The 27647-nt window shown below is 49.2% G+C and overlaps 1 protein-coding gene across 1 annotated transcript; it reads right to left on the bottom strand.

Moving 5' to 3' along the window:
- Positions 1-12598: 12598 nt before the first annotated feature.
- On the bottom strand, positions 12599-23120 carry SHH (sonic hedgehog signaling molecule). Its single transcript, XM_075140809.1, has 3 exons — positions 22812-23120; positions 17778-18039; positions 12599-14165 (listed from the first exon to the last, which is right to left on the bottom strand). Exons 1-3 carry the CDS (start codon positions 23118-23120, stop codon positions 13459-13461), a joined length of 1278 nt encoding a protein of 425 aa, XP_074996910.1. The 3' UTR covers positions 12599-13458.
- Between the last annotated feature and the right edge of the window lie 4527 nt (positions 23121-27647).

Raw genomic sequence — 27647 nt, 5'->3', positions numbered from 1 at the left:
GCGGGAGCGTGTTATGCACCTCTTATTTCTCCAGGCTGTTTGAGTAGTCTCTGTTTCTGCACTCCACCATTGCTTTCATTCCCAATAAATCTGATGAGACCTTTTCTAAGGAACAGGTTGTCAAACCTGCTTTCCTTAGGAAAACTTTCCTTCAGACAGCGGTGAACCTTTTATAAAATATGCAACACCATCATGTTTCACCTCCTTCAAACGAGTGCCCATGGAGGACCAGGGTGACCTACTCTCTTGCAGACGGGCTGGGCTGGGTGGGCTGGTTTCCAGCTGGCGGGTTTATACTTTTCTGTAGCTTCCAGCAGCAAAGAATTTAAATGTTCCACTGTGCTACTTTTGACTCGTCTCCTGATGCCAACTTCAACTGTGCAAACTTTACCGTGACATAAATACAAGATCATTTTAAACTCAAGTTTTATTTTAATTTCCTTTTTTTTTTTTTATTGCCTCCAGGTCTTCAAGATTTCAGGTTCACCTTCTTAACATCTTTGCTGCAAAAGATGAAGGCTGGAAGCTAACTTGAAAAAAACCAACATAATCTGAAATTCACATGCAATCACATGGCTCACGGAGTCAGAAATTTAAAAATGCTTCTAATATTAGAATATTCAAAACAAACAAAAAAGAGCTTTAGTAAAAATACTCTAAAAAGTCCAACTGTTATGCACTGTTGTTATCTAGGAAGTTCTGTCATCAAGATGATATTTCAGCAGCTTTAGACAGATGAGATTTCTAAAGGGGATTTCTAATTTGTATTTGTTTTTCATTTGGGGTTTGGATCGCAGCAGCAGCAGCAACAATTTGTTTTGTTGTGTATTTATGGCTGCACATGTTTAAAATGGTAAATCTGCACTGACCTATTAGACCACAAAAGTGAAACCAGCTTCTGTATTCTCATTCCTTAGCTGGAAAAATAAACCCACAGCATGCATGTATAAAATAAATTATATTTTTACAGCTTTCAGTTTGGGGACTCAAAGGCTGTGCAAGTATTTTGGATTATCACAGCCTGGCTTTAAAAATAAGGAAATGGTTCTTTACCAGAAAGTGACTCTTTCAAGACAAAATGCATTTTTCTAGCTGTTGCCTTTCATTAAAATTTTCTCATTTTATCAAAAATGAAAATAAAATTAGTAAGGATCTTAATAAAATGTGCAAGTTTCTTTGGGAAAGAAATAAACCACAATACAGAGAGATGCTGGTTTGGTTTAACACCAATAAAGATATCTATGTCTAAAATATAATTCAGAGTCAGCACCAGAGCATCCAGCTGTGGCTCTGAAGAAGGCTTACCCGGGTAGAGCAGAGCCTGGGCTGGGTGTCTCTGGTAGCTGGATTCATTATTTGATGACAAATCTATCTTCTCTGGCTAATTTCTAAGCCCTGGACAAACACGTGCATAATTTTACTCATTCAAGTTGCTTCATGCCCCAGGATGGAGGAGGCTGAATCCAGAAGATGCTCCTGAGCGACGGCAGGTGAAACTGTAGGTTGACAATTAATAACAGCCCAGCATCCAGGTCCGATCTGGGCATTTTGGGGGTAGAGAGCAGCGGTTATCAAGAATACAGCCCAGTTTTATACCGTGGACACCCCCCAGAGAGGCAGGAGGGTCCCCCAGCACCCCTCGCAGGGCTGGTGGGGCGGGCAGAGCTGGCAAGTCAAACGACACCAGTTGCAAAACGTCTCATTTCCGTGAGAAGTCCTTCTGAAACGTATCTTAGGAATGTCCTAAATAATACTTGCTGGTGGGAGTGGAAGGTGCTGACAAATCCGGGCAAAAAAAAAAAGAGCTTTATTGCAAATGGGTGATGAAAGTAGCACTGACCACAACAAGGGAGGATGTTTCATTACAGCGGCTGCGGCAGAGCCTCCGCGAAAATTACAGGGAATGCTAAAGCAGGCCTGGAAAGGACTCAAACAGCAATTTGCTCTCGGCATCACCATCACGGAGAGCCGGCAACAGGGAAAGAGAGCAAGAGGGAAGCAATGTTCTTGTCCTTCCCTGCAGATACCAAACATCACGGTCTTTAATGGAGGTGGGGAGGGAAAGAATCAAAGAGGAGGTTGGAGATGAACTTCTTCGAAACACATATGAAACTAAAGCAGTTGGGTGATTTTTTTCTGGCAGGGATAGTGTCCTGTTTTTCATCCAGTTCTGGTTCAGAGACTGACACATCTAACCTACAGAAGATATATTTTTTTAAAATATCTGCATTCTGAGTCTCAGCATCTCCTTTGTGCCCGTCCCATGCCAAAGGAATTGATGATTTTTGCTGCCTTCCCCAACCCTGAAATATCCCTGGGGAATATTAGGCCAGAGCACGCAACCGTCTCGCTGCTGACTGAGCTTCCCCTGCATTGCCTCTGAATGATTACATCCCATTTCTAACCTCCTTTTCTATTGATTTTCATGGTAAACCAACATAATTTGGCTGATGTATATTTTTAATTTCCCCCGCTGCTGATCAATTGTAACGTCCTCTCTCTATGCTCTTTTTTTTTAAAACTTGATAGTTTGGGAGGGAAAAGATGACCTTGTGGAGGTGAAAATCTCGCTCCTGTTGTCCAGCCTGGTTGAACCCAGGGATGGGTATGGCTTAGCCCCGCAGGAACTCTTCACGTTCGCTACACAACTGGTAATAATTTTGTGATCAGCCTGTGACTGTTCCAAAAAGTAGGAACAAACGAGTTAAATCACAAATCTAGCGCACTTCCTATCCTGCCTATTCCCAAAGAACAGCACGTCAGCAGTGCCAGAAGACACATGGATGATAAGTGACTAATAAATTCATTGTGTTGCTTATTTTTAATGGGCTAATAAAAACAATCCTCTTATTTTAACAGTGTGCGACTTGCATGAAAAGAAACGATAGAGTTTGGGAAAATATTTTATACTTGAATTGTAGGAATGGTCATTGTAACAGTCATTAATTGCTATAATTTAGCTTTAATCAGGTATCGATTGCATTTATAACAGATGAGAGCGCATCGTACCATTGCACCACTCGTGCTCTGTGCTGGCGGCTGCCGAGCTGCACGGTTAACGGGGAATCACTAGAGGTCACTTTGATTCCACCTAAAGGAACAAATCCTAAAAGGTCTGGGGTTCTGTTTCTGCTTCTTTTTTTCGGTGAGACATTTTTGGAAAACAAACTCTTTCTGCACATGTGTATAGTACTTGTTTGTAGAAGCTCCTTGGGCTGAATTTTATTCTGGTCTAAAGAGTGAAACTTTAAAGAAGTTTATAAAGCTGTGCCTATATTCATCAAGAGGAAATTTGGCCCTGAGTTTCTTTTTTAATATGAAACAGCTTCCACTGGAGTTGATATTTATGATAACAGATGTCATTATTTAACTCGCAATAAATAGTTCTGTCCTGTCAGGATCCCAATAAATAGGAAAAGAATAGCTCCGATGTATAAATCTGCAAGAAGATATTCTAATTTTGCTGCTTATTCTGTTATACACAAAGGTGAAATAATGTTTAGATGTGTTTCGTTCTCAGCTTCGGTTGACAATCAAAGTGCAGACATTTCCTCGATGAGGAGAAAAAAGCCCTAAAACTGAACACCTTGTGATCGGGCGAAACATTTTCCTGCTGCAAAGAGCAACTCCAAGGAGCCCAAACTTGACTTCTTTTACATTTGTAAAGTGACAATTTACCTCCTTGGGAACCTATAGCATGAAATCTGACTTTTCTTTCATTTTGGGCTCACTTGGGCCCTACTCTGCCCAAGTGTGGGATCACAAGCACCTGAGCCCCAGGTGAGGAATCCATGCCACAGCTCCCTCCAAAATGGCATCGCTGCCACCCAGCCGCCTGCCCGCTCAGTCCCTGAGGGAGCAGGGGCTGCACGGAGACAACCCCCCTGCCCTGCAGCATCCCGCCCATCGCTAATGCGGTTGGTTTATTCCTGTTTTGGGAAAAGCAAACCCCCCTTGCACCTCCAGGATCTTATCCAGGGAGGTGGAAATCCCTTCGTGGCGCTTAGGTCCTTCTTGCTGTGCATACGTCAGCTTTTGCTGCAGACTGCTGCAACATCTGCCAGGGCCCACCGGCGAGGTCCCACAAAGGTTCACCTTTTCTTCTGCACCCAGTATTGTTCAACATCTGCTGGAAGGCACCAGGCGACCTGATGAAGCAGCACGACCCCATGCACTGGTGGGTACCAGCTGCATCCCTCCCGTGGCAGCACCACCAGCTCAGTGCCAAGCTGCTCAGCACTGACAAAAGCAAGACACCAGAGCTGATTTGAAGTGAAAATGCTTCAGAAGGGCTTGTCGTGTGTCCTGTGCTCAGTGCAGAGGACATCTGCCCTTGTGCTTTGGAACTAAGACTTTCCCAGAGGTGGAAAACAGCCCTGCGTGTCACAGTGTTGGTTGCATGGACCAGGGCACTCGCTTTCCGTGAATGAGCCCTTTCGCATCCACACACCACAAAATAAAGTCCCAAGCAACTCCCTGGTGTCTCCATGAGTAACTCGGGAGCAGCGGGCAGGAGAGCTGTAGGCTGTTCTTCTTCTATGTCTGGCGCCTGGGATGGCTCCTGGCATCAGGGCTGAGTCACCGCAACCGAGCGCCGGTGCGCAGACCCGGCTGTGTCATGCCCACACCCAGCCACCTGTGACTTCTCCTGTCCTTTCCATGAGTTGCCCAAAAACTAGGCTTTGGAGGACGGGAAGTTCCCGAGATCCCAAAAGGTCCCAAGCAAGAAGTCAACGTTGGGTGGGTGTCAGGGCAAGCCTCCATCCATGCCTCCTCGCCTTGGAGAGTGGATGGTCTTGGTCTCTTGTTTTCTCTCCTAGAAACACACCGCTTCTTCCCTTCGACAGTGCACTGATTAAGGGAAATTCCATTCTAGGGACAGCTCTCCACGCGCTCCATGGTGCTCCCTCAGCCCTCCGCAGCTTTTCATCCCCACGGTACTGCATGGCCCCCTCCAGATCACATTAAGCAATGTGACGAGCACCTCTCCCATGAGCATTTATCTCTTCTCCCTTCCTTCCCCCAGGGGAAAATCGTGTGGGAATAGTTTTAATTAACTACACTGTACGTGCACGGTGTTTATACCAACGCAGGCAAGGCTGAACAAGTGTGCCTCGTTCTTGGAAAGAGAGGTGCTGAGGTTTGTGGCCACTCTGAAGTCCTGAGCGCATCCCACAGTGGAGGACCAGCCCCAGAGAAAACTCTGGCTTTGGACTACACTGGGCTTACCCCAGCATGGACACAGAGTGGGGGCAAATATGTCAACACCCAGAGCTCTGTCACTCTGCAGAGCTAGGGAAAGTCTATATGTGCCCCACACCAGGACCACTGGATGAGTCAAGGATGCCCCAAATGTAATCTAGCACCCCATGGGGAGCCTCTGCAGAAAACGAGGTGACATTTTGGGCAGAATTCAGCTCTAGGTTAGGACACCTGCATTCAGACACATAATTGCAGGTGACTATGCAAGCTCTTGGTGTCTCAGCTCCCTCATTAGTCCATGGAGATCTTGTCCACCTAGACCCCTCCAGCCAGCGGGTATCTACTTCAGGGTGAAGCAAATTGCCCTCCAGGCCCCACTGACTGCACTAAGAGACACATGGAGACGCAATCAGAAGCCAAAATCGTGTCTTAGCCTTGAGCTGGCTACTGCCTTGTGGGTCGTCCTTGTGACTTATGTGTGCGGTGCAAAGTTTTACATCGTGTAAAAAGCCAGCTGTCCTCTTTTCCAAAGGTATTTAGAATGGACTTTAAAATCCCATAGGAAATATGCTTATTTTAGATATAAAGATGTCTAATACTGGCAGTTGTGAGAGATTTAAAAAATAAATGCAATTTGTTAACCAAGTTACAAAAGGTTAACAAAGGGCTTTCAAATAGGCTGCCGTGTAAAGGTTCTTGATCGTCCTTGGGTTTCACCATGTACACACAGAGGAGATCCTCAGAGTGACACACAGGCAGTAGATGATATCTGAATCACTGTGTTTCTCATCATGTAGACCACATAGACCATGGAAAATTATCCTCAGAGATGTTTTTCTGCACATCTCTGATGAAAGCAGAGAGACAACAAGCTACTTGCTCAAAATCAGAAGAAACCCCATCAAAGGGGCAAGGACCAAACCCGGTTCAGTCAAAGCACAGCATCATTCTGGCAACTTGTTTGTCTGTAATGAGGGATTTTTTTACTGCTTTCTCCTTCAGTTGGCATTCCTATGGCTATTTATAGTTTCACTTCATAACCAGTGGTTAATATTTTCAAAGTAGTCTAGCATGTGGCCACCCACACAGAAGATGTGGCTGATTCTCCTGCGCTGCCTAAAAAGTGTTGCCCGTGAGATTCATGATCTATCTGCAAGGGACTGTGGGCAGCTGTTGGCAGAGGGCAGGGAAGATGCCCTGCTGCCTTGGGAAGAAGGTCTTGCTGACGCCACCGTGCTCTGCAAGGCTGTGCGTGAGCTTGCGAAGCTGGTACCTTCTCCTGAAGATGCCCCACATCGGGATTTCACGGACTTTTTTTTTCTACTGAATTTACCCCCCCTCCTTTCAAAGTGCAGCTGCATGCTTCTAAATACATGAGTTAAACTTCACTGCACTCTAGATCAAAGACTAGTATTTCATGCCTTCTCCTGCACTGTTGTGTAGTGACAAAGTTCCTGGTGACTTAAGTGGGAGGGAGGCCGTGTCCTGGGAGACAAAACTTAATTGAGTGTAATACCACAGGGCACGTAAAGTAGGACAACACAGCCTGACCTCATTTTGCCCATACATAACCCTACTGACATCAGTGGGAGCTGCACATATGCAGTCAGGAGATGACATTTGCCCACTCTTGGCTGCTCTAGGAAATTCCTGCTTGCCTGATAAATTCTATTATTTAATCATGCAATATGAAAATGAGGGATACATCGAGTAAAAGGGAGCAAACACAGCTCAGCTCCCTGCTTGTTTGAAGTTGTGGAAAGACTCCTTTTGACGCTGGTGGTTGTTGGATTGAGCCCACAGTACACAGTGATTCATAATCATTTTCCTCAATGAAAGCAACCAGGTTGGTTTGTTGTTATTTGTGGGATCACATGATTCATTATTTGCAAATATTTGAATGGCAGTTGGACTTTCTGATGCCTGTGAACCCCGTAGCTTCCACCGATGTTAACACAAAATGGTTATTCATACAAATACTGTGCCAGAACAGACTTGTTTGATACTGTACATTTATTACGCTCCTGTTTCTAGAAAAACTTTGCAGAGTAGAAAGGGCATTATTTGGCAAAGCCAACAAAGCTTACACCAAACCGATGACTATTCCAAGAGAATTGTTCATGAGCAATGCTGAGACTAATATTTATTTGCATTCATCACAGTCTAATAATTAAAAACAGTGCTTACTGCTGTAGAAAACAGGACGGGACTGACTTACAGAGAAGAGGCTAGCTGGGCGAGTAGTGTTTCAGCTGTCTCTGCTTGGTGTGGGCTGCAGGAGCAGAAGCAGAGCTTGGCAGAACCCTGAACGTCCCAGATATTTAACCTGGGATTTCTTAAAACTCTTGTTTTAACTCTTGGGTCTCTTTCCCCCCAGAAGAAATACAAAGAGAATATAAAGGAAGATTCTTGGTAGATGGAACGCAATACTGCAATGTTTAGGCAAAATGTCAGCTCATTTAACAATACCAGTTACCCAGAGGGATGGTGGCTCTCCATCCTTGGAGACACGTGGGACCTGAGAGAAGATGGCCTCCAGCAGCCTGCTCTAAGCCAGCCCCGTATGGGCCAGGCTTGGACCCAGGACCACCAGAGGCCCCTTCCAGCCTAAACTGTTCAAAAAAAGCTCATGAAATATTTTAATACTCCAAACTAACCAAAGCCTGAGCTGTACCCTGCCTCTAAAATAAGCTTCCTCCACCCAGCGAAACCCTATGACAGGTCTGTGACATAGTGCCTGTGTGTCATGATACCAAAAGGATGTTGCTGTAATTGCATACAGATTTATCATCCGTTCCCTTGCAGCGAATGCCATCAAAAGACTCAAGACTTGGAACGATACAGCGTTCCCAAGTATATTTTTCCTGTGAGCACATCCCCTTTTCAAGGGAGACATCGTGGTGTCCCAGAGAGCTGGTTCCAGACAAGCATTGCACCAGCGATGGGGTGAGGAAGGGGTCCCCGTGCCATCCCTGGAGCCGAGCAAGCTGGGCAGAGCCGCACAAAGCACACGGTGCTCCCACAGCATCCCTGCTCCCCTGCCCACGTCCGAGCCCTCCTGCCCTTGGGCAGCAGCCAGATGTGAGTTTGGTGGCCAAGGGACCCTCCGCGGTCACGCCACACAGAGCATCCCTTGTCACCTCTCCTCCTCGGTAATACGAACAGACATTTGTTTACACCAAACTGAGCAAATCTAATATTTATTTCACATTTAGGTCACAGGACATCAAAACAAATATTTTTACCCCAAACAGATTTCCTGACCTTGTGGTTTCACTCCTGATTTGCAGTAATATTTGTCCGAAGATCTGGCTTGCTCTCACTTAAAAATGGAAGAAAAGAAGTTATATAGGGTCCTGCACTGGGCTTTAAGGTAACAGTACAACTCCCTGTGCACCCGGATCAGCTCTGGATGCCGCTCTTGATTTTACTGGAACCAGGACAGGATTATTAAACTCATATATCCTGGAGTTGCTTCTTTTCAGTCCTAAAAACCAAAATTATTTAAATACGTAAGCCTAAACACCCCAAATGCAAAGTATTAAAAATTATATTTAACAATCTTGGCATAAACAGTGCCTGCGGGCCTCATCCTGCTCCCACCAAAATCTGAGACAATCCCATCGCTTTTAAAGATGCACTTTTAAAAGATGATTTTTCCCTTTCAGCCTGCGTTAGGCCAAGGATCACATTAACACTGCTCCATCGAAAGCTCTGAAATGTTCTGTACATGGAAAATTGACCTTTTTTTTCGGTAAAGTTTGCACTAGTTTTAAGACAGAAACTGCTGAAGAGAGAATTTCAAAAGCTTAGGAAATCTAGTGGTCCCTTACGGCTTGCAGTAATGAGTAAAATAAAATGCTCTTTCTGATTTCCTTCCCCCTGTAATTGAAATAGATGTCGTACTGGAGTTGCAAAACTGCTGCCCAATTATCACCCAACTGGGCTGATTTACATCTCCTGCTCAACCTCGGCGTGATGTGAAATGCTCGAGGGGGCCAACGTAAACACATTTATAGCCTAATAGGGTATGCTGAGCTCTTAATATAGGGATAATAATAATAGATATGTACACATACATGTGCATAAATATATAAAAAGATACAGCTAAGCAAACTTCCATATGTGAGGGCACAAAGAGCTGCTGGCTGTGGCATGGCACGGCTACCTGGATGTGAAAGACCTGGCTTACTCCAGTGCTTGGCTTGGATTTTAGCTGCACTGGGGATGTGATCCTCTTTTACTGGTATACCCAAGCTTCCCTTCGGTTGGTTTACCTGGTGTCTGAGCACCGGGGCACTGCGTGAAAGACGGGTTAGATAAACACAAAATAGCCCCCGTCTCATTGGGGTCACTTCTCACGTTGGCTTGGATGGGGAGGCTGGGACGGACAGGCAGCTGCTGATGGGCTGACCTTCAGGGCATCTCTGCCTCCCCACAAAGCCCTGCCAAATGAGTTGGCTTTGCAGAGCCACGCGGTATTTGGCAGGTAAATGATAGACTGTCTACGTGGCTCTAGATGGGAGAAGAGGGAGGTTGCCACCATCCCATGAAGCGGCACGGGCACAATTCCTGCCGTGTTTGAGGGGCCCCATGCCAAATCCCACAGGACCGAGCTCCGGGCTCCCCATGCCCTGTTTCAATGTCACCGGGAGAAAAACCACAGAGCTGAGAGTGTGCGATAGGAATGCCGTCACATAACAGACATTTCAGGAAGTCTCTGTAATTTCTTTAATTATTCAGACAACAGAGCACAAGGATAATAGCTTCAAGTACACTCTTATACATTATTTTAACAGTAATAGATATGTATTTAGTCATAAACTATTCTGTAGCCACCACTATGTGTACATTTTATACAAACTATTGCCATACTCGGACCCTGAAAATGGACGGTGACATCTCCTAGACGTTTTGCACAATGTTATGACAGTACATCCTTCATACGAGAGCTGTAGCTATAGGTTGGATCGGTCCATCTAACAAAGCACTTCTAATGCATACCACGGAGGGGTGATCCGGACGTGAGGCACCGAAGGAAGAGATGTAATAAATATACGGTGAGAGGGAGGCATACAGTCACTCGAAATACGTGCGATGGAGAATGCGGCACAGCATTTCTTTGCTTGGCGAAACAGGTTGATCCTAGTATAAGACAGCATCTTAGCTTCTCTCACACCACAAAGCTCTGAGCTCGTCTCGGCCTTTCAGTGAAGATTAAATGTGGCAATGGCTGATATGGTCCCTACCGGGGCACGTACCCTACCCTGACACAAGCGTGGGCTCTGGTCTAATGGGTCTTTTTCATCTGTTACAATTTAGACCGAAGCCCCCAAGCCAACGACTTTAAGTTTGATCACTGACACCCCTAAACACCTCCACCGCCTGACCTCTGGAGAAGGTAGGCTCCAACATGGTCGTTTTTTGAGTGTAAAGGCTTTACAAAATGCCATCCGCCATTCAGAGACAGGGGTAAGAGAGCTCAGATGCCCAGACACCGCCGTACAAAGGCCAGACTCTTACAGCAGAGTCTCATTTGTTCCACGATCACATTTTTACATGCCCCAAACCAGCCACTTTTGCAGCCCCCGACGCACCAGCAGACCCCAAAGACACGGAGGAGGCAGAGTCCGAGCCGGGGTGGGCAGCAGGTCCCCCGTACCCACCGGGCAGTCCACAGTCCCCTGCGATGCCCCACACCACATGGGCATTAGGGTGGCTTGGTTCCTATCCTGGCGGTCCACACGGGTGCTGCAGCATGCCGGCAGTCGCACCAAAGTCTCACCACCCCGGCCATGGCCGAGCTTCATAGGGTGGAAGTGGCCCTGGACTAGAAGCTGCCGGGAAGGAGAGACCACATCCATCTGTTAGGGTTTGACACAGGGTTGCTCGTGCCTGGGGCTCAGCCACCAGCTCCTGGCACCGCTCCGGAATCTCCCAGGCTTTCAGCGTGGAAGGGCATGGTCTATGCTCTCTGGAGGTGGCCCCAGGCAGGGACATCCTGGGAGGCCACCTGGAGCTGCAATCCATCCCGGCGGAGGACGTAGCTGCGTCTCTGGAGCAAAAGGCTGCCCGATGGATGACCGTCCTAGACCGGCGAGTAATGGAAACCGAAGAAAAGGTGAGAAGACATTCAAGGAAAGCTCCCTTCTGGCACGGTCCTGTCGCAGACGCGCACACGCACGCACACGCAATGTTTTGCAAAATTTTTAAAGGGATCCTGGAAACCCTCCGGGGAGGAGCACGTGGCACAGCAGAACCTCACTCATCGGCACCCGTCGAGGAGGAGCCCCTCAGCGGGGCTGGGGCTGGGGCTGGGACCAGGCAGGGGATGTGGCACTGGCCCCACCACTTGGCTCCTAAAACACATCTCCAGTACGTTCACCCATCAATGGCTCGGGACAGACTCTGATGCGTTACAGCTAAGGAACATCTCTCAGAATAAATGAACAGATTTTTATCCCTTTTTTTGTTTTGCAAAGGGTGTTTTGTTCTTTTCTTGGTGGCCCCAAGCCCCGCATTGTTACTCAGGCAAGGTGGCCAGTGAAATCTGGTGGCCATTTCCTTCTTCCAGCATCAGCCACATGAATCCCAGTTAATTTACCAAAGTCAGTGCCTCTCCCCCAGATTTCCATCTTCTGGGCACCCAAATTAAAGCCAATTAAAATCCCGCTGCTGCCACAAAGTGAAGGCCTTCAGATTAACATGCTTCAAAGGGCAAACTTGATTTAATGCCCTCAGAAATCAATTTTAAGAGCCGTCTGCGGTGTCCGGACCAGACCGGGAGGTGGACCCAGAGCCAGGACTGGAGCTGGAAGAGGGGAGCATCGCCTGAGCGCGGACGGGGAGCCGGGGCTCTGGCGAAGGGAAACCGCATCTCCCGGTTGCTTGTGCGAATAAGTGAGGTTCTACTGTTAGTACAAGAGATTCCAGGTTATGTGCAGATGTGATGGATTCGTTTCCTTAATTAAAGTAACAAAATTAAAAGTTATAAGCAACACATCTAAATAAAACAACGGGCACTCCTTTAGGCATCATGTTTCCTAAACCAATAAGCAAAAAGGAAAAAAAAAATGGGATGCACCAGGAACTTTTAGTTATTATATACTAACCAGACTGTGCATGGCACATTTTATTTCTATAAAACTATTAAAACTATTACAAAATATTCAAAAATACATTTTAGTAAATTTACAGCAGTTATTTCTCAATTTATTAATGCAAAACATCCTTTTCTCCCCTCTGTACAAACTACCGTCTCCATCGTCACAGAATTGCCGCCATGTGCGCTTTTTAAAAAATATTATTTTCTAATAAATTTTTTTTGAAGTTAAAAATAACAAAGTTTCTTACGGTTTTTGCAAATAAAAAGTTTGTGTAACAGTCTTGACTTCCATGAACGTGGCCAAATGGTGTTTTTACAAAGCAAAACATGGAAAACGATACAGGAAATGACGTTACATTTGAAACTATTTAAATTAAAATAATATATTCTCATATTTTACACTATTTCAAAAAACGAAATGTGATTCAGTTAAGTATTGATCTCTCAAAAAAATCTAATTTACAATTCTGTGTATAAAAATATAATTTACGGACCCCCATGAAGTTTGTCTTTTTTTGTGTGTGTGTTTGCTTGGTTTTTAGACTTGCTGAAATGAAGGAGCAATGTAATGGAGAGATGGGAAAGTACAGAATTTTGCTTTCTGAAAGTCAGGACACACATGACATGTAGAAAAATAGACTCTGCGCAGTTTTGCTTGGCCTCACAAAATAATTTTTTCCCCTGTGAGTACAGTTCACATGATAATAAATTATCAAAGAAACTATTTAAGGCTCTTGAAGGTCCGGTTCATATCATTTAAAACATCTATTCAAAATACCAAAGAAATAAATATCCAGGAGAGGAGGAAAAAAAAAAACCACAACAAACAAAACAACAAAACAAAAGAACAAATAAAAATATATATATATTTATAAACTAAACAGAACAGAACTTCCCGGGGTCTTTGTTTCCCTTAAAGTCTACTTTGGACTGTCCTACTTAATTATTATTATTTTATTATTATTATTTTTAAGTCTTAATCCGTGCTCTCTTTTAAAAATATGTAATTTTTTTTCCTTTTTTTTTTCTTTTAGGTTTTTCTTTTCTTTTTTTTTTTTTCCTTTTTTTCTCCTTTCTCTCTCTCTCTCTCTCTCTGTGTCTCTGTCTCTCCCTCGGAGGCTGGCGGGTGGCTGGGGCGGCGCGGGACGCTCTCAGCTGGACGGCACCAGCATGCCCAGCGGGTGCAGAGAGTCACTATCCAGCACCCAGCTGCCGATGCGGTAGAGGAGGCGAGAGTACCAGTGGATGCCGGGGGCGGCGGGGGCACCCACCGGGCTCCCCCCGCCGGAGGGGCAGAGAGCGGCCAGCATCCCCTGGAGCAGGCGGAAGGGAGCGAACGCCCAGTGCGCCCAGCTGTGCTCCTCGATGACGGCGTAGCAGGAGGCCAGCACCCGGTTGATGAGGATGGTGCCCTGGGCGGTGAGCGGGGCGTACGCCCCCGAAGCCTCCTCCCGCAGTGAGACGCTGTGCACGGCCGCTGGCAGGAGCTGCCGCCCGCCCTCGCCCAACACGTAGACCCGTTGGCCCGGCCGTACGCGGCTGGCGAAGAGCGCCCGGCTGCTGGGGGTCCCCGCCTGCGACTGGTTGTGTTGGGGGGCCACGAAGAGGAGGTGGGCGGCCGTCAGCAACAGCCGGGCCCGGGGCTGCCGTGTCTCGATGACGTAGAAGAGCTTGTGGGAGCCGTCCTCCCGGTCGAGGAAGGCGAGGAAGTCGCTGTAGAGCAGCCGGCCCTCCGCGTCGGCCGCCAGTACCCGGTCCCCGGGGCTCAGGTCCTTCACCAGCTTGGTGCCGCCTTGCTCCAGGTGCACCGTGGCCGAGCCAGGGAAGCAGCCCCCCGATTTGGCTGCCACCGAGTTTTCTGTGCAAGGAGAGAGGCACGGCAGGGTTAGAGGGAGCACCCGCCAGGCTGGGGCATGGGGGCACGAGGGGACACGCCGCTTCCCCGCCCACCCCAACCCACCCAAGAGACACGGGTGCAGGATGAAACTTCGCTTCCTTCGAAATTCCTCCATCCTCATCTACGAACGTGCCCTGTTTGCACTCAGTGGGTCAAGGCCCCTTCCTGCCAGATTTGAGCTGGTGCATCTCCCTCTGGGTTAGGAGCTACAGGGGTGGTTTGTCTCATTAAGGAAACCAAAATATTTCCCCTGAAAAAGCTGTTCCAGAACAAATCTCTTCTGGAGGAGCTTCCTACTTGGCTACTGTGTGCCCTGCACCAAAACCTGATGCCAGATAACCGTTAGGTTTTGCTGGCATAAGGTTTCTCCTCCTCTAGGCGAGTGTCCATGCTCGCAATGCTCAGGGTCCCCATGCAGTTCTTACTCAAGGAGCCCATCTAGGGCAGCAAACAGCAGAGAGCAGGAGGAGGTTTTGCCCTGAGGAGCACATGAATTTGCCCATTGCCCCACTGGAAAGCAACAGCCCGGATTGCCTGAGCCCCCCTCCATCAGCCCGTGCATGACCCCATGCTGCCTCCCGCCCTTGCTGCCCTCCTGCTCGGCACGGCGGTTGCTGGGCACATGCCACCCCCCGTAACACCCCTGCCCGGCATCCGCAGCACTCTGGTTCACTCCTTTTTCCAAAAAAAAAGCATCTCGCTCACCTCACCCACCCCACTAGAAGAAGGATGCTGTTCCCTGTCCCAGGGCGTGTGGTCCCCGGGCAGCCCCATGCTTGTGCCAGACCCAAGCACATCCCTCCTTCACCTCCTCCAGCTCTTGGAGTTACTCAGAGTTTAGATACTAAATGCTGTCACCAACTGCTGCTGCTTTCCGGTGTTACCAAGCGGAACAATTGCAGGTTTAAAGAAAGCAGAAATAGCGAGAAGACTTTTAAGTCTCTCTTGCAAATCCCTTTCTGGAAGCTCAGCCACGTGAGGGTTGTGGGAGAGGACCTCTGCCCTGTTCCAGGCTGATCTCTGACTTAACTGAGGGACTCTGCAGTGCTCCTAAAAGCTTTGATTTTCTATATATTGGGTAGTAGCCCCCAGAATGTCACGGTAGCAAGTGCCTTGGCTACAGCTGTTGACATTCCTCATCCCACCCTTGCTTCCCTTGGTTTCTCCCAGTTACTCCTTATGCCAGTTCAGAGTCCTGGTGATTTATCTCAGATTCAAAAGGTGCATTCTTCAGAAAGGCAGTCCGATTTCATATTTTGACTCTGTGGCTGGTACTGAAGCTCTTATGATTTAAATAAATCCTTGGAGTGTCTTCTAATGACTTTCTCAGGAAGGACAGGAAGGGCGAAAATTAGAGCATTATTGATTTGCTAACGACTTTATCACTTCTCCTTCAGAAATGAAGCAGTGAGATCTCCAAGGCCTCTTCAGGGAGGACATGGCAACAAACAAGCTATGTGCTTTATGTGCAGCCCTCCGCTAGCAAACTACACCTTCCTACAAGCCGGCGGTAAAGGTCTGGCTAGAGCTTTGTTTGCATATTCAGGGACTTGATGAATAGATCTAGTAGTGTAGCAGCTCTACAAACATGCCAGTGAATTGGCAGAGGTGTGAAAATCTGCTTCTTTGAGCAGTGCTTGTTTGGGTTCTCTAATTAAAATCCAATAAAGGATCAGCATTGTCATTCTGATTCATGTAATAAATGCAGACACTCTTGGAAGAGAGGACACTTCCATTTTTTTCCCAGCTTCTTCCCCCCCTTTTCTCCCCCTCCCTATTTGTTCAGGTGCAGAAACCCTATGTGCCAATTCACACACATACTCTCCAAAAAACCCAGGACCTTCCAAGCACTATTTGCACAGCAGAGCCACTTTTCCAAGGCACTCAAGATCTGTATTTGAATTTTAAATGTAGAAGCTTGCTCTAAATACTTGCTGTAGCGCATTATCAATGTCCCTTTTACCACCCCTGCCTCTCCCTCCTCTGTCCTGGTGACAATAATTCAGGCCTTGGGGGAACTCTTCTTTGCATTCCAGTCTCCGGGATCATACTTTTTGCAAACAGAGATCTAGATAAAGAATCTTCCTGCCTGGCATTATGGGGTTTAATCTTCTCATAAGATGCTCTGTCATGAAACAAGGTTTGGACAGTTTGAAATCAGGCTGAGCGGGTGGAATTCAAGCCTGTCCCTTGCAGCCCGCGTGGTGCAGTCACACGACCCTGCCTGACACCCTCTAAATATTGCCCCCAAGTCCGTGTGTGCCGAATCTCAATGAGCGGCTTGGGGTTACTCCTTTCCTGTGAAATACCCATGGGGGTGGATTAAGGGGTGCGCTTGGGCTAAGGTCATCGTGCGCCACAATCGGACACCTTGCGCTATAAAGCCCATCTTCGCTATTGAAAGGGATGTTTCATATCACCGCACAGCTGATAGCTTTGCGGGGCCTCTTTTTGGCTAGAAAGGACCAGGGAGCTGAACAAAAGCGGTAGCAGGCTCTCAGGACAAAGCCCGAGTGGACCGGGAGAGATGCTACCTCAGCTCAGCCCCTGAGGAGCTGCAGGCTGGAGTGGGGGGATGAATCCCTCTTGCAGACAGGCGTGGTGAGGCCAGGCCGGTTTCCCTGCCATGGGGCTGCTGGTTTGGAAGCAAAAGGCTCTATTTAAAGAAAGCCCATTATTTTCCTTTGCAACCAAGTGTTTCTTGACACTTCCAGCGGGCTGCTGGGCTAGAGGATGCTGTTAGAAAGTGCTTTAGCTGCCATGCAGCCAGGTGGAGGAAGGCGGCGGGTGGGGGGGGGGCTGGCACTTGCCAACTGTTTTGCTCCCTAAAAAAGTGTCAAGTGTTAAGAAAATGAACTCGGCGAGTCGGGGATTTCTTGCGAGCTGTTCCCGGGTTGAGACAGCGTGTGGCGTTGTAAGCACAGGGGAGGGGAGGGAAAAAAATTATATGTATGTGTATCCCTATCTGGGAATTTCCTAGCGGCTACCGCTGAAGAAGGCAGGGGACCACGTTACTTATTTATTTTCCTGGCCGGCGCCCACTCGGAGATTAGCGATCGCGAGTAAGGCGTGCAGCCAGCGGGGCGGCTGGAGGCGGCCACTAGTGTTTGTGTTGAACACGCTCTTTGGATGGGGAAAGCATCAAATCCCACGGGGGGAGGAGAAGGGTGTGTGGCTGCGGCGCAGCGCTCGTGGGAAGGCTGGGCAAGCAAATCACCCAAATAAAAATGCTGTCAAAAAGTGCTGCAGCTGGCTGGGCTTCCCCCCCCCCCCCCCCTTTTTTCCCCCCTCTCTTTCCTTTCCCCCACCCCTGCGCCGGCGGGATCACTAAGAGGCGGGGGGGTCACTAAGAGGCGGAGGGGGGGGGTAGGCTGCGCCCTCGGGGGCTCCGCTCCGCATCCTCGGAGCAGCCCCGACGGGACGGGCAGGGCTGATTGGGGACCCTGCGGGGGCGGAGAGGAGGGAGCCCGGGTGGCACCGGGCAGGGCGGAGAAGGCTCTGAGGGGCTGAGCCGTGGCCCGGGGGTGTCCCGCCCCGACCCCGACTTGTCCCGGGACACGCTGCCCGCCTTACCTGCTTTGACGGAGCAATGGATGTGCGCCTTCGACTCATAGTAGACCCAATCGAAGCCGGCCTCGACGGCCAGGCGGGCCAGCATGCCGTACTTGCTGCGGTCCCGGTCCGAGGTGGTGATGTCCACGGCGCGGCCCTCGTAGTGCAGGGACTCTTCGGAGTGGTGGCCGTCCTCGTCCCAGCCCTCGGTCACCCGCAGCTTCACCCCGGGCCACTGGTTCATCACCGAGATCGCCAGGGCGTTCAGCTTGTCCTTGCAGCGCTGCGGGGATACGGGCACACGGGGAAGGGCGCATTGCGGGGGGCACTGCTGCAGCCAGGAGCAGACCCCCCCCTTCACCAGCCATCCTGCCCAGGGCCGCATCCTGCCCTCTCTCTCCAACCAAATCGGCGGCAGGCGGCCCCCCCCCCCCCCCAAAAGCGCCGCAGGATGGGCCCAGCCAGGGCTGAGCATCTTCTACCCCGCTGCCAGGGAGGGACGGGGAGGCACGTGAGGAGGAGGAGGAGGATGAAATTTGGGGACACGGGAGGAAGAGGGGGTGAAACACCACGAAGACCCACCGGGACGGAGCCGCCCCCTCTCCCGGCACCTGCCGCAGGGGCAGGAGGACCCCCCGCCCCGTCACCGGCGCTGGGGTGTGAGTGTGTCGGTTCAAAACCACCTGCACGGAGCAAATTCCTGCCGCTAAGTGCCCTGTCCCCTTCCCGAGAGCGAAGTTTCTGCCGAGAACAAACACTCGCCATATATCTCGGAGTCACGGATTCCCCCCCGGAATGTCTCTCCGGGTCTTTTCAGCTTAATTCTGTGTTGAAAGGGGTCTCAATACATGTTAACAGCCTTTATGTGCTGGAGGGAGGGGTGGGGTTTTTTTTCTCTCCTTTCGCCCATCACTCATTAGAGCCCTCAAAGCAGCATGGGCTGGGAGCATTCACTCCGCTTCAAACATACATCGGCGCTCGCCTACAAAGCCGAGCAAATCCATACAATAATATAGCTCTTAGTGGGAAGATGAAAAGCAAGGGAGGGCCGAGGAGGGAAGGTAAGCGAAGCAGGGATGCTATGCAAGCTAGGAGACCCTTTGTGTGGAGTGAAACGTTTCCAACTCCGTGGAGAAGCACTACAGGGTTTTCCATCGCCCCTCCGGAGCCACCGGCCTTCCTCGGGGCTGAACCGGGCCCTGCAGCACCGGGGGCCTGCGGGGACCGAGCAAATGAGGGGAGCGGGATGGGGGGGAGGGAAGGGAAGGGGAACTGCAGCGGTGGAGGGGGGTGAGCTCTAAATGAAACCCTGAAAGTTTGGGGGGGGATTCCTATCTTAGCCAAGGGGGGGATAGACACGCCAGCGATAGGGGAAAAGGACTTGCAGCCCGCCAGAAATAGGAAATCAGCACCGAAAGCATTGAAAAGCGCTTGACTAAAGGTACAGAGTTGGAAACACACACGTTGCCAACTTCCCCCCTCCCTTTTTGAGAGGAAAATAACTCGTGGGTATACACGATGTGGCTCGTTTGATGCAAATATGCTCGTTTGATGTGGATTAAAGCCACGGCGGGATGCAGTAAACTGCTCTTCCCTCGCTTTTGCTGGCCTGACTGGGATGCTTGGCCTTCTGCAGGACCATTCTCCCCAGCGTGCACCCAGCACTCCCAGTAACAGACCGCAAAGGCCCTCTTCACAGCTGCCAGAAAGGGAAAGCCCCTCCATTACCCCGACAACGCTACTTTTAGGGACGTGACAAGGTTGCTCAACAGGAAAGTTCTATCAACAGCCATAAAAAGCAATTCCAGCAATAGACAGGTCCCCGAGAGATATAAAACGCAATCGTGAGCTCACTTTGGACTCTCTGGCCTACCGTTTTATGGGAAGAGCTGGGTGTTTGGGTTTCGGCACCGTTCCCGGCAGCAAAGCGCAGCAGCACAAGGAAGTTGAGTTTGATTTATTTTTCCTCCTCTCTCCCTCGCACACCTGAGAGGATGGATACGCTCCTCCACTGATTTACAGGGGGAAGGGGGAGAAGGATCAAACGTCTCAGCTACAGATAAGGCGACAGCCCTGCGCGACACGGCGATGTCTTGCCCTGCCACTGCGCACGGGGAGCAGCGGGAGCGGAGGGGTGGGCAGCGGTGCGGGCAGCGGTGCGGGCAGCGCCGAGGGGCTCCTGCCGCTCCGGCCCTGCCAGCACCAGACTCCCGGCCTCAGGCGAAATAAAGAAGAAGAAACGACCTCCTAAAGGACTTTCCTCCCTTTTATACTGCCTGAGCTGGATTGTCAGAGTCAAAAGCCGTGAAGCCCAGACTATTTATTAATTCATTGGGTCGTGTGCCACAAATCAAGCCCAATTCTGTTCAGCCACCGTGAAGCTCAGCAGGGCTGCCTCCACTAACGCTTTGTGTGGAGGCAAAGTTGTTCAACAAGCCCTCTCCTGCCAGCTCCTAATCTCTTCACAAATGAATTGCTTGAAGGAAACACTTAACAGGTACCTGTCAGTGTAAACAACCTGGTGGGCTTCCTAAATGCCAAGTTGATCTCTAAATTCCTCACATCACGCACCGGTTGTGTGCCTGCATTACACGAGATTGCTATTTTATTTCATACAAATTCCAGCTTTATCATACTGACCTGGCCTCCTTATCTCTCCCCCGGATCCAGCCAATGGCTGGGATGGGGGGGAGGAAGGGGGGAACCTTCAGCAAACTGCTGCTGTCACCTGCAAAGTTGAGAACCTGACTTACCTACCTCTGTTTGCGTTTTTTTCCCCCCCTTCTGGAGTTAATATTAACTAGCGGCTAATGCATTCGGCAACTATTCTGCAAGTTTAACGATTCTACTCAGGGAAGATCTCTCCATGGTTGAAGGGCTGGCGAAGCAGTCGTTTAAAGGCTGGGATTTAACGAGAGGCTGCTGGCCGAGGGAGAGAGGGAAGGAGAGAAAAGCAAGGCAGGGAGGCCGGCGGCAGGACGGCACCTCGGGGCGCTGCGGACCCGGCTGTGCCCTGGCGAGGATGGGCAACGGCAGCCCCTCCGCCCCCTCCCCAGCCCCGCTCCGCTTCCCCGCTCCTTGCCTCGCTGAGGGGTGCCGGAGCCCGGCTCGGTCCCCCACCTCGCTCCCTTCTTTGCCGCCGGGTACCCGGCGTTGCGGCCCCCCCGTCGCCGCTGCCCTCAGCCCACCTCCCCCCTTTGTGTCTAAGACACGGGAATAAGCACTGAAGGAGAAAAAAAAAAAAAGTATTTGTTTTCGTTTCGTTCGTCTGAGGGAAGTTGACAGAAGGTCAGGAGTTCAGATGCTGCCAGCTAATGCAGCGAGAGCGGCCAGCCGCGTAGCCGGCGCGGCGTGCCCCGGGAGAGCCGCGGGGCCGGGGTCAGCCCGCACGCCGCCCCCGGCCCGCAGCCCACCTCTCCCGACGGTCTCCCGGCTCCCCCCTTGCCCCGCTCCGCCGCGCACACGCACCGGCGCAGCCGCGCAGGAGGGATGCGCCGTGTCGCGGCGGGAGCCCGTCTCCCGCGGAGCCGCCGCCGCCGCCGGGCTGCGGAGGGAAGAAGGGTGAAACCCGAGCCGCCGCGATCGATACGCGAGGGGAGTAAGTGGAGCTGAAAATGCGAGAGATGCGGCTGACGCCGCACGCCTCGCACCGGAGGCGGCGAGGGCGGAGGACCGCGGGTGCGCAGAGGGGCGCGGAGCGCGCTGCACCCGAGCGGGGGCCCGACACCCGCTCCGCTCCGCTCCGCACCCCTGCGCGGGGCAGCGGCGGGCAGCGGGCGGCGGCGGCCGGGCAGAGGCGCGCCGCCGCGCTCCGAGGTACGGTGCGATTTAAGGTGGTCGGGCGGAGATGCTGGCGGCCGCCGGTCCCTCGCCCCGGGAGACCCGGCAAACGTGCGGAAAATCAGGCCGAGGAACGGGGAGAGTTTGGGAAATTCCACCCCCCACCCCCCTTCCCCGCGTCCACTCCCCGCCTAGTCCTTCCAGGCGAGTCCTGTTCTAGCACTGAAGGTGGGGCTTAAATGTATTAATATTAAAAAAGCGCTGTTGACCTATATTTGGAGGAAACCCATTTCCAGTGTCTAGATCGCATGTAGTTTCAGAAACTCCGGGATTGGCAGAGCAATTGACTTCACCGAGCTCTCTGTTGAGCATGAATAATAATTATGAGGTGATTCTCGGAGAGGTTCTCTCCCTCTCTCTCTCTTTTTTTTTTTTTGCATAAAATGGTTCCGCAATCTGATTCCACCCGAGATCCAATATTTACCCAGTTGTAAACCTTGTGCCATCAGATCTTTTAAAACAGAAGGTGATGCAATGCCGATAAGTTGCAAGTCCCTCCCCTATGGAAGTACCAGAGCATTGGTGGCGAGCATCCTTAAAGAAATATCAATATATTTACGCTCTGATGGGCACAATTGCAAATGATGGTATTGCAATACGAGCTATATAATACGGAATCAGGAGAGGAATGGTCGATCCGGCTTCAGCTGCCTTTTGTGAGTGCACGACTGCATGCCTACTAAATTTAGAATATGCTCGCGAGGAAAAAAAAAATAATAATGAAGGCTAAAATGAAATGAAGCAAAAAAAAAAAAAAGAAAGAAATGAAATAAAATATATATTAAAAAAAAATCAAGTCAGCAGGCGTAGCAACCGAGGACTACGTTTGTAATAATGAGTGAGTGGCCTGGCGGTCACTATACACTTGGGGTCCTCTGAGCTGTATGCAATTCGTTTGATCAAAGTGCATCCTTGGGGACAAATGCAAACAGCAATCTCTAACCAAGTTACAGGGAACGCCATGGCACGGTAATGACTGTAAGTATCACACAGATTCCCCCACCAAATATCTAGATAGCTCCAGCTCCAGCCCCTGCTAACTTGTCTGGATAGATGGTATTTACATTCAATGGGGGAAACTAGCCGAGTTTGGAGGGGCGGGGGAGGAGGGGGAGAGGGAAAGGGGGGGCTTTCAAAAATACTAAGACAGATGCGTCCTTTAGGATTGCTCAGAGAGGTTAACAAACACAAATACAGGTATCTCTGTGGCTCTACCTGAGTCATCAGTCTGTCAGCTCCCGTGTTCTCTTCATCCTTAAAAATAATGTCAGGGTTGTAATTTGGGGTTAGTTCTTTAAATCTCTCGGAGTTTCTTGTGATCTTCCCTTCATATCTTCCACTGGCCCCTAGGGTCTTCTCTGCCACATTGGGAATAAACTGCTTATAGGCTAAAGGGGTCAGCTTTTTGGGGTGTCTCCTTTTTCCAATGCCCCTGCCTGGTCCACAAGTCAGCCCAGAGGAGACTAAAAGAGCGCAGATGAAGCCCACCAAGAGAATTCTTGTCAACAGCAGCATTTCGTCCATTGAATCCAATTACTTCAAAGCTCTCTGTGCCTATCCCTGGCTGTCTCTCTAGAGCTCTCTCTCCTCCTATGTCCTTGTCTGCTTTCTGAATCGTATACTATCCACCGATCCCTAGCAAGACAGGTGCTGGAATGGCAGGCTTTAGGTCGCTGATAACGGAACACATCGGAGTTTGGTCGGGAGACAGCAATCGAGAGACAAAAAAAGGGTCTGATTTTAATGGTAGCAAAGCAAGACGCTTGTGAGAGGAGTCTGCCTTTAGTTCTATATTATAGCTGCCAGGGCCGAGAGCTGATTGGCCAAGGCGAGACAAGCTTGTCTTCTGATGTTTTAACCCTCAAAAAGGCAACAAATTCTTGAAAGATTTTTTTTTTTCCTTTTACCTGAAGGGCTTGGAGCTGAGAGGGGTGGAGATCGCGCTTTCTTGGGATAACATCAATTACACGCTGGTTTTTTTTTTGTTGTTTTTTTTTTTTTCCCAAAAACTTTCTTGGCAGAATGGTACATTTGTCAGCAAGAGGAACAGATGCCTCTGTGAAAGAGAAAAAAAATAATAAATAAGATTAGCAGGCTGCCTCAGTGCAAGTCAAGTTTCTAAGGGCAGTTGCGGTTAAATAAAATGCCGAATTATCGGGGAGCTGTGCAAATAGAAACGTATTGGGGAAATATGAACGCCCGGGGGGGAATAATGTCATTTAAGAGCGCACCCACCTAAGTGGCTTAGTAACAGGTTTCTGCCCCCTGAAAAGGGAGATTGCTCTCCCTCCTAAAGACATACATTTTTAAACACACTCGCCTTTTAGCTGATAAATAACTACTTTAAAGGCAGAAACAAGTAAGCCTGATGTGAGGCAGCAGTTATATGAAGTTAGCGAGTCTGACTTGTGTATCACACAACTGCTATGTGGAGAGATCTAAATGGCACTTTTTTTTTTTTTTAATAAAACCAGGACTAGCACCCAGTTTAAAATAATGTTGTATCTTCAGAAGTGCATGAAAAGTCAACTGATTAAAAATAGATGGTCTCCTGAGCACGCTGTGGCTGTATTCTTTGTTTCTTTGGTCGAAGTCGAAGAGGAGCGTTTTAGACTCTTACACCTCCTTGCGGGGTGTCATTAAGTTTTTAAGAAAAGCATAGTGTTGAAAGCATCCGCAAACACAATTAACAGAGATCGATCCAAGCAAAGTGAATGGAAAGGGGATAAGTTTAATGTTAAATTAATTGTTATCTCATGCAGCGTGGCAAGTGATGTCTTTATCCCGATCTCCAAAAGCTACTAATCAGACAAAGGTGTTGAGAGACGAGCAAAATTGCAGAGATGGGGCTGATAGAGCAGGTTAGACAGAAAAGCAGAGTCCCATATGAACAAACACTTCTCTGCCTGTAAAGAGCTCATTTACTTTTGCTCCTGAGAAAATACAATTTGTCTAGGATCTAGAAACTTTCAGGAGTTTTTTAGGAGTTCTTAAAAACGTCTGGACGACATGCTGAAGTAATTCAAAGTCCATTCTCTCAGAAAAACAAAAAAAAATCAACTTTATTTAAGTTTTTTTTTTAAAAAAAAGCTCTTTGTGGCGAGCAATTATATGGGAGTTTTCCGGTCTGTGACATCGAGCTGAGTCGTAATCAACTTAAACCATGTGAAAATGGACTTCAAAATTAGTTTTTAAGTGGTAAAAAAGTTGTATATCCGTAAACTGTAACAAGCAGGGCAGCGTGGACTTTTCAAGGGACAAAGTGATCTTTTTACGTAAACTTTAGAAAATAGCCGAAAGAAGTGATCCGAAGCTCTCACACCGACTCTAACTGCTGCTCTTCTCTCTTTTTTATCCTGTACTTTTCTTCTCTATTTATGTTTCTTTGTAGAGTTTCAGTGAATCATTGATTTCTCTTTCCGAGCTTTAAATGAGGCGTTTTGACTTGGGAGTGGGCAAAAAGTTAGAAAGTCAGCAGCTTGGCTTCTAGGTTTTTATCAACCAACTTAGTTGCAGAAACAAGTTGTATAACAGCTAAATACCTGCTTCATGCTATTAAAAAACAAACTTAAGTTTTATCTCCCTGTCTGCGTGCATGTGAGAAGACAGATACAAGGAATATATAATTTATACAAAAGAGGGTATGTTCTTTTGATGTGGTTGCTTAAACAGCATGACTTGATATAACAGTTGATTAAACAGTGCCAAGGAATAAAAGCTATTCTTAATGGTGTGGGATACTGCAAATCTTTTATCACCCCTCTTACCTTGTCCCCTTCCCCAAGGAAAGATGATCGATATCCCAGGCACTAGACGGGTGGACATCGCAATGAAGAAGTATAGAGAATAAGGATAAACTCCCTCATTATCAGATTGCCATATGTACAAAGCAGTCACCCAAAGATTAACAGGAAAGGAAACGCAAAGAAGGAATTAATTAAATGCAAGTAATAAATGCGCGGGGAGGGGGGGGCAAAGGGAGAAATCAAGAAAAGTTGTAACTGTGGGAAGCTTGAAATCACCCTCCTATCAAATTAGATGTGAAAGAAAGCAGAGCTGGGGGGTGCGGGGAGGGTCTGCTCAGTTTCAGCGCAGGCTGGAGCTGGCCGCGGCCCCGCCGGGAGCCGGGCGGGGGGAGCTGGGGGAACCGGGGGGAGCCGGGGGAGCCAGGGGAGCCGGGGGGAGCCGGAGGGAGCCGGGCCACCGCTCCCGCCCGCCCGCCCCGCCGCTCCCCGGGCCTCCGGGATGCGCCTGCCTCTCCTACCCACGTTAAGCTTTTCTTTTTCTTTTTTCTTTTTTTTTCTTTCTTTAAACGCCACAGCTTCTGGGGAAAAATAACCCCCAAGTCCCCCCAAACTCACACCAGCTGGTAAAGGCACCGGAGCACGTTTCCCTCGGACGGGTGCCCTGTCCCCAGCACCGCCAGCCGCACACACCCACCCGCCCAAGCCTGAGCTGCTGAAGGAGCATCAGTGCCCGACCCACACCCACCCCTGTCCGCACTCACATTTTAACAACAACAACAGCAAAAACCCCAAACCAAGCAACAACAACAGCCACCGGTTGGGCACCGATGCCTTCTCTAGAGACATTAATCCCTTGGTCGTGGATTATAAAAATCAATGTTGCGTCCTGTTGTCCCCCAAACCTGCAGGCCGCTCTTTCGCTCCCTGGCGAGGGAGGCTGGGGCTGTCCCAGTGTTCGGGGGGCGAGTGAGATGCTCTGCACCCCTCTGCCAATGCCACCACAAACCAAAGCCGCTGCTGCCCCCCCATGGGGAGCAGCCCCCAGGATCCCTTCAGGGCTGCCCAGGGTGAAGGGTACCAGGGAAGGCCCCTGAGTGCAGATTCACTTGCTCCACCATCCCTGCCTGCACAGCCAGGTTCCTCACAGAGCTGCCACCGGGCGCCCTGTCGGGCCCCAAAGCCCTGGTGGGGTGGTGGGGACCCCCTTGGTCCTCCTGGGTGCAGAAAGCACCACAGTCCTAGGAGCATCTACCACTGACCCCACAGAGTCCTATTTTTCTTGCTCTTGTGCAAACATCCACCACAGCCCCATGGCCCAACTTTGCTTGCTGACGTACGGGCTCTTCCAGCGGCTCTGCCAAACCCTGTGGCAGCTCCAAGGCTTCCCTCACCCTGCGGGGCCATGCATGGGGCCATGGGCCACACTGGCCTGGACCATCCCCACGGGGCCCAGGCTGAGAAGGGGCAGCAGTGGGTGCACTCAGGCCCAGGCCAAGCTATTTGAGAATCTCAGTTATTATTTATCTTCTGGGTTTTTTTGAAATGTGGACTTGCTGCCTGCTGTTTGCTCTGCCTAATGCCAGGGAAGGGTTCAGACCGCACAAGTGACATTGCTCATTGGCCATTTTAAACTCCCTGAGTTTTGTTGCACCGATATATTTTGGCTGATGAATCCCAAAATACAGGATGTTTCCCTCAGAAAACTGGAGAGGCAAAAGTTTGTGTAGCTTTTAACTGGATCTTAATTACTTATCACCCTTAACAGCCACCGATTGTGCTCACCCTTAATATATGATTTTTTAATAAATTATCCATTTTTAGAGTGTTAAGGCTTCATTCTCATAGCCTCTTTGCACCTATGATGTTTCCCAAGAAATTTGGGACCAAAGCGATCAGTGACAGAGAAGTAAATCATTACTAACTTCAGTGAAACCAGAGGTTATGCTGGAGTAAAACTGGTGTAAATGGAAAGAGACTCAGACAGGCTTTTCATCTGAAGCTTTGTTTGTTTCTTTTATATACCCCACCCTCCTTCATGAAGATGTTAAACTATTTTGTTTAAAGGAATTTTTATACATCCCTCGTTGCCTATCCTAGCGGTATCGCAATATCTATCTTGAAAATCAACTTAGAAATTTCAGTTCAGAATTATAGGCTAGCTGGCAACTATACCTTTACAGTGACAAGCAGAACAGGTCTTATTCCTTGAAATTTCTTTCCAAAAAACCCCAAACCCTGGCACAAACAAGAAAAATATGTTCATGGTTTTCCACCCATTTTGGTTTGTCAGCAAAATTCAGGGAGT

Source organism: Calonectris borealis, chromosome 2 (genome assembly GCF_964195595.1).
Source record: "Calonectris borealis chromosome 2, bCalBor7.hap1.2, whole genome shotgun sequence".
Lineage (NCBI taxonomy): Eukaryota > Metazoa > Chordata > Aves > Procellariiformes > Procellariidae > Calonectris > Calonectris borealis.
The sequence above is the reverse complement of the archived record's forward strand: the minus strand, read 5'-3'. Positions and strand labels throughout refer to the sequence as shown.

Bases quoted from the DNA above. Each gene is read 5' to 3' on its own strand.
- SHH (XM_075140809.1), bottom strand. From the start codon at position 23,120: ATGGACGAAATGCTGCTGTTGACAAGAATTCTCTTGGTGGGCTTCATC. The intron at 18,040-22,811 runs GTAGAGCCACAG...GTATCCCCGCAG, and splicing joins CTGACAGACTGATGACTCAG to CGCTGCAAGGACAAGCTGAA. The intron at 14,166-17,777 runs GTAAGGCGGGCA...CTCCTTGCACAG, and splicing joins CCATTGCTCCGTCAAAGCAG to AAAACTCGGTGGCAGCCAAA.